The following is a 12,531-nucleotide window of genomic DNA, read 5'->3' on the forward strand; positions in this document are numbered from 1 at the left end:
TGGTGGTCAACACGTCTATTTCGAGGTCATCCATGCTTGAAATCCATTTCCGAAGGCGAGTCGAATGTTTTAATTTTGCTAAATGCCTATACTAGAATTAAGTAGACACAAAAAGCCGAGAGGGGTTTCATATTATTAAACAGTGGTGCTATACATTATTATTCCTGTATCATCTACAAACACCAAATGAGCACAGATCGGGGGGGTTAATCTCCTTGCAAAGAAAAAAAACAGAGCGACTTGACGGATTTACTGGTGGCTGTTTCACAGAGGCCTGGATATTTGTCTGTAAACAGGATAAAAAGTAGTAGAGGGAGAAGATGGAAGATGGTGTTTAGATTCGGGCCACCATTGCAAGATTTTTTTTTTTTTTTTTTTTTTTTTTTTTGAGTTTGAAAAATAAAGAAACGAAAAGGGAAGAGAAAAAAAAATCACCTGTCCAGAGCCTGGCTCTGGCACATGTGCCAGTAGACACCGCGCTTCTTGAGCAGCTCGGCGTGGCTACCCTGCTCAAGCACCCTGCCCTCGCCCAGGACGTAGATTAAATCAGCGTTCTGTATGGTGGCGAGGCGGTGGGCGACGGCGATGGTGGTGCGGCCCTTGGACACGCGGTCAAAGGTGGCTTGGATGAGCTTCTCCGTGTCCGAGTCGAGGGACGAGGTGGCCTCGTCGAGGAGAAGCACACGGGGGTTGCGAATTAAGGCGCGGGCAATGGCAACGCGCTGCTTCTGGCCGCCTGAGAGCGAGACGCCCTTGGAACCAATGTCGGTGTCATAGCCGTCTGGGAGCGAGACGATAAAGTCGTGGATGGAGGCGTCGCGGCAGACGTCGTGCAGTTGGGCCTCGGTTACGGTCGTCGGGTCGACGCCGATCAAGATGTTGTCCTTGATGGAGCCCTGGAAGAGCGTTGCCTCCTGGGCGACCAGTGACATGAGCTTGCGGTATTCGAACACGTTGACGTCGGTGATGGGTACACCATTGAAGAGGATTTCACCCTTGGCGACATCGTAAAAGCGTTCCAAGAGTGAGATGACGGAGGTTTTGCCCGAACCAGATGCGCCGACCAAGGCCACCTGCAAGAGTTTGAGACGAGTTAGTATTAGTGAGGATGACAGAACTCCTGAAAACAAGAGGAGGGGGTTCAAGACTCACAAATTGACCCTTGCCAATTGTCAGATTCAAGTCCTTCAATACATTCACATTCCGGGTGGGATACTTGAAAGACACGTCCCGAAACTGTATTTCGACGCCATTCTCGGCACCAGGCACCGACTTGGAGTTTTTCGTGTTGTTCAAATCCTTCTCCACCGAGTCCCTAATGCTAAGGATCCTGTTGGATGCAGCAGCAGCCTGCGCGGCGTTGGGGCCGAAACTCAAGCCGTTGCCAGCAGCTTCGGCTCCGTTGATGACGGCCAAGTAGCAGACAAAAAACTGGACGATGTCTATCTCGCCCCTGAGGATCAGCTGGCCACCGTACCAGAAGACAAGAGCCTGGCAAGCAAGGCTGATCGAGTCGCTCAGCGCAAAGATCAGGGTTGTGAACCTCGCTTTCAGGTAGGCTTTGGTGACATGGTGTGAGAGAAGGGTCGAGTAGCGGGACGTTATAACGTCCTCTAAAGTCAGTGCCGAAACCGTTCTGAAAGCCCCTATACTTTCTGACGCCCATTTGCTTGACTCTGCAAATACCTGGATAAACCGGAAACGATGAAAGTAAGTCATGATGTCCAGGAATGATAAAAAAAAACCCCCCAACGGAACGGGTATATAGGGTAGAATCTTACCTCTGCATACATCTTTTCGAAGTCGAGCTCATATTTGAAGCGGAACTGGTTGTGCAAAAATATACAGTCAGTACCTCTTCAGACTCTCCTGATCCACTGCTGATTTTCAGTTTCACTCACATAGCCCGCACTTAGTCCAAGCGGGACTGTCACGCAAAGAGCAACAAGAGCGAGTTTCCAGCTGTGGGCGAAAGCAATGGCAAGCGCACCAAGGAGGCCAAAGACCGCAGTGTAGACCATTGCCATGTTGACTCCGAGAAGCTCTTCGAGCTGTTTAGGATCGCCTGCTACCCTTGCCGTCAAGGACCCCGTCGAATTGGGCTCCTCGTCGAAAAATCCAATCTTTTGATAGAGCAACGACTGGAAGTACTGTTGCCTGTAGACGGCACATATAAAGTGTTGAAGGTGGCTTCATCGAGGGGCCTCAGTCAGCACAGAGAGAAACGACACAAGAAGGGATAAGGAAGCCGGGGACTCTTACATGGCAGAATAGGCAAGGAAAAAGTAGCCAAAGCCGTTAGCCACCGCCAGCACAAACCACATCAGTGAGTAGAAGGCGCCATCCGACATGTACCTGTCTAGGTTCGGGTTCTGAAAGACGGCAATCAACTTGGCAAATAAGAACGCCTGAAGTGGCACGACTGCGCCGGAAATCATGGCTGCAGCAACCGATATGCCGTAGACAGGCCATCGGGACTTTTGCTCTCCCAACAGCCTGCCGAAGCTGTTGAAAAGACCACGTTTCTTCCATCCTGGAGCCATGGTTGCCTCTTCATTCTCGGACAGCACTGCAGACTTTTCTCTGGCCAGCCTTTCCTCGAGACTATCCTCGATCCCATCGTTGTCGCTAGTTTCTTCACCCAGAGACAGCTGTTGCGCATTCACAAGGCCGTAGTAGACGCCCTGTTCATCCTTGAGCAGAGACTCGTGTGTGCCTTGTTCAACCGCCTTCCCGTTCCTCATGACTATGATCTTGTCTGCCGACTTGATTGTAGAGCTACAGCGACGATGTCAGGAAGTGCTTGAATATTGTCGCGGATACCAGGCACGGCAAATCTAAAACGAGCTAAAACAAATACGGCAGTGAGTACTTACAGTCTGTGGGCAATGGTGATCGTGGTACGGTTCTGCGATGCCTTTTCCAGCGCCGCTTGTACGATACGCTCTCCCCGAACATCAATGGCGCTGGTGGCCTCGTCCAGGATGAGGATCTTGGGCCGCTTGACTATGCTACGAGCAATCGCAATTCGTTGCCTCTGTCCGCCGGATAATTTTGTTCCCGAGTCTCCCACCTGCGTTTGGTAGCCCTATCGCAAGAGAGGACTGTCAGCAAAAATGTGACTCACAGGTGGCTGGCTGGTCAGGGGCTTCTTACGTCAGGTAGCCTGTCAATGAACTCGTCCGCAAAAGCCTCAGCGCATGCCTCACGGCACAGTTCCTTTTTGCGCTCCTCGGATTCGTTCTCAAACTCGGAACCAATAAGTCCGTACATGACATTTTTCTCGATTGTGTCGTTGAAGAGGAATGGCTCTTGCTGCACCAGCCCAATCTGGGACCTCCACCATTTGACGTTGATGTCATCCAGGTTGCGACCGCATGTTGACACCTCCCCTTGGAGCTGGATAGGATCTCCGGTCTCCTCTGGAGCCGGGCTGGTTTTCTCTTCATTGTCATCATCGTCCAAGCCGTCGGATGATTTCCTCTTGGATTTGCCATCCTTGTCATCCTTCTTCTTCTTCTTCTTATTGTTCTCCTTGGACTTGTCCTGAGCAACTGTCTTTGCCAAAACATGCCCCTGCTTCAGGCTATACCACCTCTCAATCAAGCCCACGATCGTGGACTTGCCAGATCCAGAGGGGCCCACGATGGCTGTTACCTTGCCGGCCGGGAACGTGAGGCTTAGGTCGTCCAACACCTTGACGTGAGGCCTAGATGGGTAGGCAAAGGTAACGCCCGAGAAAGAAATGTCCTCGGTGGCCGACACCTGTGGTTCTCTAATCGTTCCGGGGTTAGGACGGGGCGCGTCGATTACGACGAAGAACTCGGTCGCGGCTACCATAGCTTTGGAGGCTGCAATTAAAGGGGCTGACACGCGCTCGATGGAGAAGATCATCATCATGACGGACATCAGCACAATGATAATCGTGCCTGCGTCATTGACGCGTCCCGCTGGGGCCATCCTTGTCGTGCCGTACCAAAACGCAAGGGAGAAGGCTGCATATATAGCAAAGAAGACGAGACCGAACTGGATTGCCAGCAAGGGAGTCGTGGACTGTCCAAACTGCTTGGCCTTGTGCACCCATTCAGAGTATCGCAGGCCAATGCGTTCCTGGGCGCCACAGGCCGTCACCATTCTAATGCTGTTGAAGGCCTCGCTGGCCACAGATGTTGCCTTTGCCTCGGCCTGAATGAGGTCATGTTAGTAGGTATTCAAGGCCAGGTTAATCTTGGACTGGCTAGAGTAGTCCAGGAGCCACGCACTTTTGTTTGCTTCGAGGTCCTCTTGATAATGAAGGGAAGTATGGTACCGATGACCAATCCTAGGAAGAAGATCACTGTAGAGGTGATCAGGGTCAGTTCCCAAGACCAAGTCATTGCCACGATCAACGCGGTAACAATCAATGACGTGAACTCCAAAAAGGTCCCCAGCTTCTCCGAAATGCCTAGCTGCAGCGTGTTGGCTGTGCCCGTGATCGTTCCAGCTGCGGAGCCCGAGGGCATCGAGTCCAGCACATGGATGGACTGAGCAAACAGGGCCTCCAAGAAGTCTAGGCGGATTGCGGCAGACATTCTTATTCCAATCAGGCGGAAGCAGAACTTTGAAAGAGAGCCGTCATCAGTACATGTGGATACTCGTAGGCAATGGATCCCTGCCATAGAAAAGGGGGGGCGAGAACAGACCTTGTTTATGTAGTTCAGAGTAAATCGAACAAGAAACAAAATGAAGATGTACAGAGAAAGTTGGTTCAATGTGGCCTCGAACTGGTTCAAGGAATTGGCTGAGCAGCAAGAACCTTGGTCAGTTTACGTGATGCGTTTATGTATACTGGACTAGACGTGCTTCCGGTTAAAGGCGATACTCACGATTAGAGGCATCAAACCCCGTAAAATTATTCACAAGTCTTCCAAATAGCACATTCATCAGAGGCAAAGTCTACATGGACATCCCGGAACGGCAAAGTCAGCCAGATTCGGATTCGAGCGCAACGACAAGTACTCAACAAAATAACGAGACTACCTGAAGAGGTGGGGGGGTTTTTTTTTTTTTTAAAGGAGAAAAATGAGGTATATTCCAAAGCAAAAGCACTTACGGTTCCTGCACCGATAGAGGCAATCGCGGCTGCGACCATCAAGGCGTAGTCAAACTTCTTGGCGTAGGAAAAGACGCGGAGGTAGTCCTTGAAGGATGCCTCGCGCTCAGGGCGAGCGCTGACGTTAGGCGTGACCTTGTCGTCGCGCTTTTCGGGGTTCCCCTTGGAGCCATCTTCGGAGGCTGCTGCAGTGCCTTCCGAAAAGGTGGGCTCGGCAGCCGCCGTCGTCGTGGACGGGGCCGGCGCATCTTGTTGGAGTTGGGCAGCGCCGGCTTCGGAAGGCGAAACCTTATCTGGATCGGGCTGGCTGCTCATTTTGAAAATGTTCCTGGGCAGCAGCGAAAAGCGGACATGTCTTGACGAAATCCCTCTTTATTGTTTGCGAAGGGTCACATATGCTAGCAGATCAAGAGAGGGTAGGTCGGGGGCCCGCAAAAGGACACGAAGGGGGAAATGGCCATAAAATAATTACAGGCTTCGAGATTAGGCTTGGCGATTATCGGGGGAAATTGTAAGGTGACAGAAGATGACCAAAAGCGATGGATGTTTGCAGCTGGCAAGGGGCCTTGCCTTTCCCGACTTGGTAGGAGGCAGGGGATATTACCGCCGGGATCGGCAACCGGCTGGAGCGAATCTAATCGATCGTATTCTTTTTCTCTCTCGAAAAGATCAATGATTTTGATATAAAGCAGAAGAAGGTATTGTTAATAACTCTCTTGCAGGCATACAGCTTCGTGAGAACAGGGGACAAAAAGCCTAAGAATAAGAAGACTTGCAATTCATTGGGTTTTCGTGTCCAAGTTGGCGACGATGGTTACTGTTCTAGGCAACTTGTCGCATTCTTGGTGTTTTTTTGTTTTTTTTAAATAAAAAAAAAAAACCGCTCGAGCATTCCTTGGCCAGCTACCATGCCTCAAAACTGCCAAAAACAACAGCTCTGTGGCCTAGGTCGTAAGTTCTTCACGTACCGCATATAGTAATCGGTCCACCGTAAATCGGAGCTGATCAGCAAGTGGAAAAATAAAAGCGTCGGGCTGTTCCAGAACCCCGCGCTAGGGCCAGTCAGCACGGCATTTCAGTTTCTCCCGGGACCCCGTGGGCCGCTAGCGCCACACACAGGAAGGGTATGACTGTCCTGCGCGTTTCCATATCAGCCTCAAATTCCTTCGAACCAAACAGTCCTAGGAAAATGTACCCGTGAAACCAGGACTTGTGTCTGGGACTAGAAATTGGGTAAGATTTGAATGGCATGAAAAGAAGTGACTCGCATGCGTCTTGGTTCGGCTCGTCTAAAATACAATTAGAACAAATCAACGTGGGGAGAACAACCATCTGACTTAAGCTTACTTGATTGGTATGATGAAGAAGAAGAGCTCCACACATTATTGCTTGCCTAGTCACGTCAGTAGTTCGTTGGTGGATGAAATTAGAACAAGCTAAATCCCTGGCTCGCTGGGTACGTCAGCTAAAACTTATTTCTATATTTGTCTATCCTAACTCCATGCTTTGATCTGTTTGTTGTTGTTGTCAGATACCATGAGTACATATGACGGGACTAGACCAAAGCCGATCTGCCATTCTTGCCATTCCTCCTACTCGCCACAAAGGCCGAGTCTTGTTCGCCAAGAAACTTGGGACTGGGGTGTCCTCCCGCACATGAGTTTCCGTAGCCCAAGATGTCTATGCAATTAATACCGCATACGTCGCTTCCCAGAGTGTGTCGTCGTCCACATGCTATCTAGACATTCAGGCTATACTGGCGCGTAACTGACTCGGGGTCCCAAGTAGTTTACATTCACTTGCTTGGTACCTGACCACGTCTAAATTATGTCGATCATCATATTTACACTGTCTGACTAGATGGCATGCGCGATACTCTTAATCGACGGGCCTATGTAAAGAGGGGAGAAAGACATATCTCAGCATCCTCAGTCCCATCCACAAGACATGCAACTCGTGACACTGTAATGACCTCTGCACTAATACTCTCGATTCTCGATACGCAGTACCTGGGACGCCTTGCAAGCAAAAGCTTGAATGATAATAAGTGAAGCATTGTCAAAGAATAAACAAAAATACAACATCAAAAATATAACAAACACCTGTATCATCTTCGCTACGCCTGAAAGGGGCGGTTCAAGGCTTCCAATCCACAATAAGAGGAGAGATCATCTGCGGGTTGCTCACCATGGATAATTCAGGATGACGCCGACAAAGTCACAAACTCCCGAATATCAAACCCACACTCAACACTTAAAAACCAAAACTATCATGCTGATGCACAGGACACCTTCCAGGGTGTCCAACAAACCAAGCCGTGATACATCTGTGATGGAATCGACAGAGACACTCCAGCCTCGCCATCATCACCCCGACTTCAAACTCCTCGAGACATATGGTGCACTCAGCCGAGTCGACGCAGTCCTTCTCCGTAGCAACGTACGGAAACATACCCGTGCGCCTAACGGTTGGTCTGAACACTCCCGGTGGCGACGAGGGTCCCTCGCCCGTCGACCCGACGCTCGTTGGCGAGGCAACCGCAGCGGGTGATCCGCCGTACCTACTATGCGACATGATGCAATTGGTGATGTGACTTTCGCGCAGTGCCTCGAAATTAGCAAGAGTTCGGCTGGGCAACTCGTTGTGACACACGGGGCACTCGTCCTCCTCCGGGATTGGCTGTCGTCTCCGCGCCGGTGAGGGCTGTCGAGGAACAGGGGGCAGGCTGCGACGGTTATGATGACGTGTTCGAGAGGATGACGAGGAGCCTGCCGGGTCTTCGGAGGGCGGGATGTCAAATATTGATCGCTGCCTTGCGGGAAGTCCCAAGGCCGGTGATGTGGCCGAAATCGTTCTGCTCTGTATGCCTCCAGTCGGACTGAGACCTCGATTCTAGAGCTGATGTTAGTGGCACAACACACTAGCAGGTGATCTTTGACCATTTCAGTGCTTACTAATGGCGCATTCCTGCCACCATTCTCGGTAGGACCAGAAGTAGAAACATGCATAGGGCCTCTGCGTAGGTCAATCCCTACAGCACTTGCAAAGCCGCTCTGCGATCTCGAGTGCCTAGCCCGATGGATAGACTGGTGGGCTTGGGGTGGCGACGTATTAGGATCGGGAACGCAAGGATTGCAGAGCCTCACGCGCTCGCCACCGCCGAGGCTGTTGAAGTCCGTATAACCTCCTGGGCTGTCGACAGGGAGGGTGGATGGGGATCTCTGCGGCGTGCCGGGAGGCTGAACGATGAACTGATAAGGGATTGTTATGCGGTGGGGAGAGCAAGAGTTACAAACCACCCTGCCACATTTTCTTGGGGGAGCGTCAGCACTCTCATTCCCATTGAGGATTATCAACACTTTCCCATGTGGGCAACCCCTCATATACTTACCGACAGTGGTGTTTCCTATTGAGCCAGCCGAATTGTGTACGACATATCGGGCATATGGTGACCTCGACGTCTGGCTGCCATCGGGGTAGTACAACACCGACGCTAGATGGGCTTCTCTCTCCCGCATCGCCATTCACCTCGCCTTCGGGGTTACTTATCTCGATCCTCGGCTGATTAGCTGGCGTTGGGACGGGGTCCCGTGGCAAAGGCGGCGGAGTGGGTGGTCGGGCTGGCAATGGTGGTTCTTGTGATGGGAGCAGCATAGAACGCACAGCCTGTGCTGGTGGCTGTGGTGAGAGGCGACCGCTGGGTCTTGACCTGTACCCACCGTACACTATAACCGGCCCTCGTCGTCCTGTCCCTGGGGTCCGATGCGAAGATCGCTGAGAATGAGCTGGCGTGGATGAATCGAGTGCGTCCAGTAAAGAGCGGGGTTCCTGACGAGGTGAAGTTCCTGCTCGTGTGCGCGTGTCGTCCTGCATTGACGATCCTTCTGGTTGAACAGCAGTATCTGCTCTTAGAAGGGCGTCTTGCGGTGGAGAAACTGCACTTTGGGCAGCAGGTTGGGTCTCCGTGTCCGGAGGGGCTTCTGGCTGATTCGAAGTTGATTCTTGAACAGCTTCTTCTACCTGCAGTGTGCTTGGCAAAGAAGAATCACTCTCGCTCATAACTACTCCGGTTTCCGAGGTGCCTTCTACAACAGCCCCTGGACCGTCGGGCACCGGAGTTGCAGTGCGTGTGGAGACAGATTCATCCGGCACTGGACCGGAGGTTTCTTCCGTGGTGTTCGAGTCCAAAGCCTCCGAGCTTCCGGGTACGTCTTGCAACGCATCTGTGACGCTCTCTTGCGAAACTGTCTGCGGCTCTTCCGTGGGTACATCGTGTGTTTCTGCATCCGCGTCGGGATTGTTGTCAGTGCTGGCGACAACTCGCTCTGTTGTATGTATGGGCTCGGCGGAGCGCCCGCAAGCCTGCTCTTCGTCCCCGTTATCGTCTGTTCGCCACTGACGTGTAATCGGGTCGCGGTCGGGTGAATCGCTGCCTATGTACGAACTACCAGATATTGAAGAAGAGTCTCCGTCGCTCTCCCGGTTTTCTGGCCTTGCACTCGGGCCACCTTCAGCGATCGTCGCCATATCTCAAGGCATACAGGCGCCGATGGCGTATGATTATCTCTTTCGAGCGAGATCCTCGGCCGTAGGGGGGTCGACGATTCGGGATGGATGGACGGTCGAGGGCGGAGAACTGAGGCTGGACTCTAGGCTTTTGGACAATGTAGGTAGGGAGATAGGTTGGTGGGAACCTAGATAGGCACTTGAGTGGTTTTGTTATTGCTGAGTCGGTTTCGAGGTCGTGTTCCCGGAAGGTTCAGCTAAGTTGTGGGTTCTGCGGCGGGCTGAGTTGAATTGAGCAGCAGGGGAAAAGCAAGTTGTCTTGTCATGCAGATGGCATTGCTTCAGTAGGGTGATCGTCTCTTGGCAGGTAGGCACCGGGGTAGTTCAAGAATACCCAAATAATCTGGGCAAGCACAATGACTCCAAGCCGGAAGTCAAGACAGGTGATTCCAGAAATGTCGCAACGGGATGATATCGGTGTGCGTGGGAGGAGTACTAGACTGGTCACGTTATACCAGTCATCAGCACGCAATGCAAGTCGAACCAGCTATCGACCCATAGTGAGTGAAATCTTGAAACTTACAGTGGCTACCTTGTGTTCTGGATGTTCCTTAGTTTCGACTTTGGGTTAAATGCACTCAACTATTTCTCGCTCCTTACAACGGCACACGCCCGCCAAATGGGAGATACGGATCGAATCTGATAAGTAATTAATCAATCGACGGGGTGATGTGCCCAATGGTGTTTAGGCTCGGCCATGCGACCGACATGTCCATTTGAGGTTGGTGAGGCTAGGCCAAGTGGAGGGGCGGACATGCGACGCTAATGGTCCAGTTAATGGTCCAGGACTTGCCCCACCGTTTCCGTCATGGCGTCCACTCAGCCTCCACCACCCATGGATTACTGAGAGAATTCCGTCGCACCTTTCGTACTTTGGGGGTTGTTCTCGGTGGGGCCTCTTCGACAAACAGCCACCAAGTACTACTTACCTTAGAGGTATTCTACAAACAGTACCTGTATTAGGCATCTTATAAACATGTCAACTTTTTGAATTCCCCGCATGCTTCATTGTTGGCCGAGTATAGTATATTGAAAAGTACCGTAGTTGCCCGCGAAAATAGGCACTTATGCCTTCCGTTATTTAATGCCCGATATGATTGGGTATTTTTACATTCCTTCAGTCAATTAAGTTTTACCTACTGTGTTCCTAAATTCGACTACCCCGAACTCCCTGCCCTGGCTTGGTGGCTGTGGTGTGAGAAGCTGGGGGTCCCTTTCCTGGTGTTCCAGCACTCCCAGTCAGATGATGGCAGGCATACAAGTAAATATTAAAAGGAACCCATTTATATATCAGGTGGCCACTGCGTGACCTCACGTATGGTCAACGGCCCATTGTATGCTTGATCATGTTGCCTGATAGTGGAGAGCGGCTGAGCTGTAATAAAACCATCTATGCAGAATAGCCATGAACCATGTTATCTTGCTTCTGTGCGATCCAAAATTAGTAAAATCACGATTGATCATTGTTATAGTAGTATACTACACGAACATGCATATAGATGAGCCTGCTTGAAAAAGTTTGTCGTGAGACGAATCGAGAAAGAGAAATTATTAGAGGGTGGGTAGGTTAGAACCGAGCTTCGAGTCTAGTCATGAAGGAACGAAACCATACCAGTAGTATTGACATGACCTCTACGACATCCTCATAGATGACCAGCATAACGTTTTCTCATATAATCTCTTTTCTTTATGTGTCAGTTCAGTATAATACGCTTCTACATACGACCATACCCACTGGAATATACGGGATCCCGTCCGCTCTCCCCTAGTCAAACCAGTGAGGGCCGAACTAGTACTCAGGTGGGTGACCACTGGGGAATCCTCGGTGTTGTATGTTTTGCATTTTTGCATATCTGATCTGAGTTTTGTTGTTTTATTCTTCCCTGGTTCGGTGAGAACAGTGTGGTGATAGTTCAGCCCAGTGTCTTCTCATCCGCAGCTCATTACCGATTTTTTCTGCTTCCAACAATCGGCAAGCAGTACAATGAAAAATCAATGCGCGGTTTCTCCCATTACCACGGCTGCGGGTTGCCTAGGTATTCAAAGAATTTGTTATTCGAAAAAAAAAAAAAAAGGCTCAAGCGGTCTAATTCGAAGTTTGCTATGGCCGTCCGTTCCCATCGCGGTGGTGGCCATTCTAACAATATTCTCCTGGTCGCAAAGCAGCGGCTTCTAGTGGAACAGTACGTTGTCATATGCACATATTACCCTCGTAAATCACTACTTTTCTCAACGATTTTGAGCGGGTATTGCAAAAACTGAGCAGCTAGTAAACGTTGCCAAAGCGTGTGTTAGCAAAGCGCCATTGATACCAAGCCAAATGGCAAATAAATAGGATTGGGAAGAGAAACAAGACTCACGCACCAAACATGGTCTGTGGGAGAAAAGATTGACGACATGGCAGGTCTGAGATAATGAAAAAGCGATTATTCAAATGTTTTTTTTTAATAGTTTGCCCATCAAATACCGCAAAAGATGTGCAGCAATTTCGGGTCTGAGGCTACAACAACGTGTTCAAGCCAGACCAGGGAAATTGTGAGCTCATCCTGCGCCTCAAAACAGAATGCCCAAGTACAAAAAACTTTAAACACGAACTGCATTGGCTACTTAGACAGGTATAGACATTGAAATGGGCAGAGCACCACTTGTGGTACTCCTGGACTCCGCAGCCATGCACAGTACACTATTTGGCAGCTACTCGCAGGCACATTACGATTCCATGCCCCGGTAAACAGCGTCTTACTCGTCGAAAACAACGTGAACAAGGGCAGGCCTGCCGTCACCCTGCCTACCGCCCAGCGCGCCGTTGTCTCGCCCACAGAGGACCGCCGTCCCGTGCGATTCGGACACGGCGTCCAGCAACACGATTCACC

The 12,531-nt window shown here is 50.8% G+C and overlaps 2 protein-coding genes across 2 annotated transcripts; both read right to left on the reverse strand.

Annotated features, from left to right (window-relative positions):
* Nucleotides 1-431: 431 nt before the first annotated feature.
* PpBr36_07704 (uncharacterized protein) lies at nt 432-5,407 on the reverse strand (the record flags this gene model as incomplete). The annotated part of the gene is made up of 9 exons (XM_029894839.1): nt 432-1,073; nt 1,153-1,686; nt 1,782-1,826; nt 1,902-2,190; nt 2,263-2,778; nt 2,877-3,088; nt 3,157-4,185; nt 4,263-4,598; nt 5,093-5,407. 9 exons carry the CDS (start codon nt 5,405-5,407, stop codon nt 432-434), a joined length of 3,918 nt encoding a protein of 1,305 aa, XP_029748833.1.
* Nucleotides 5,408-7,345: 1,938 nt separating this feature from the next.
* On the reverse strand, nt 7,346-9,619 carry PpBr36_07705 (uncharacterized protein; the record flags this gene model as incomplete). Its single annotated transcript, XM_029894840.1, has 3 exons — nt 7,346-7,984; nt 8,047-8,392; nt 8,484-9,619. 3 exons carry the CDS (start codon nt 9,617-9,619, stop codon nt 7,346-7,348), a joined length of 2,121 nt encoding a protein of 706 aa, XP_029748834.1.
* Between the last annotated feature and the right edge of the window lie 2,912 nt (nt 9,620-12,531).

Source organism: Pyricularia pennisetigena, chromosome 1 (genome assembly GCF_004337985.1).
Source record: "Pyricularia pennisetigena strain Br36 chromosome 1, whole genome shotgun sequence".
Classification (NCBI taxonomy): Eukaryota; Fungi; Ascomycota; class Sordariomycetes; order Magnaporthales; family Pyriculariaceae; genus Pyricularia; species Pyricularia pennisetigena.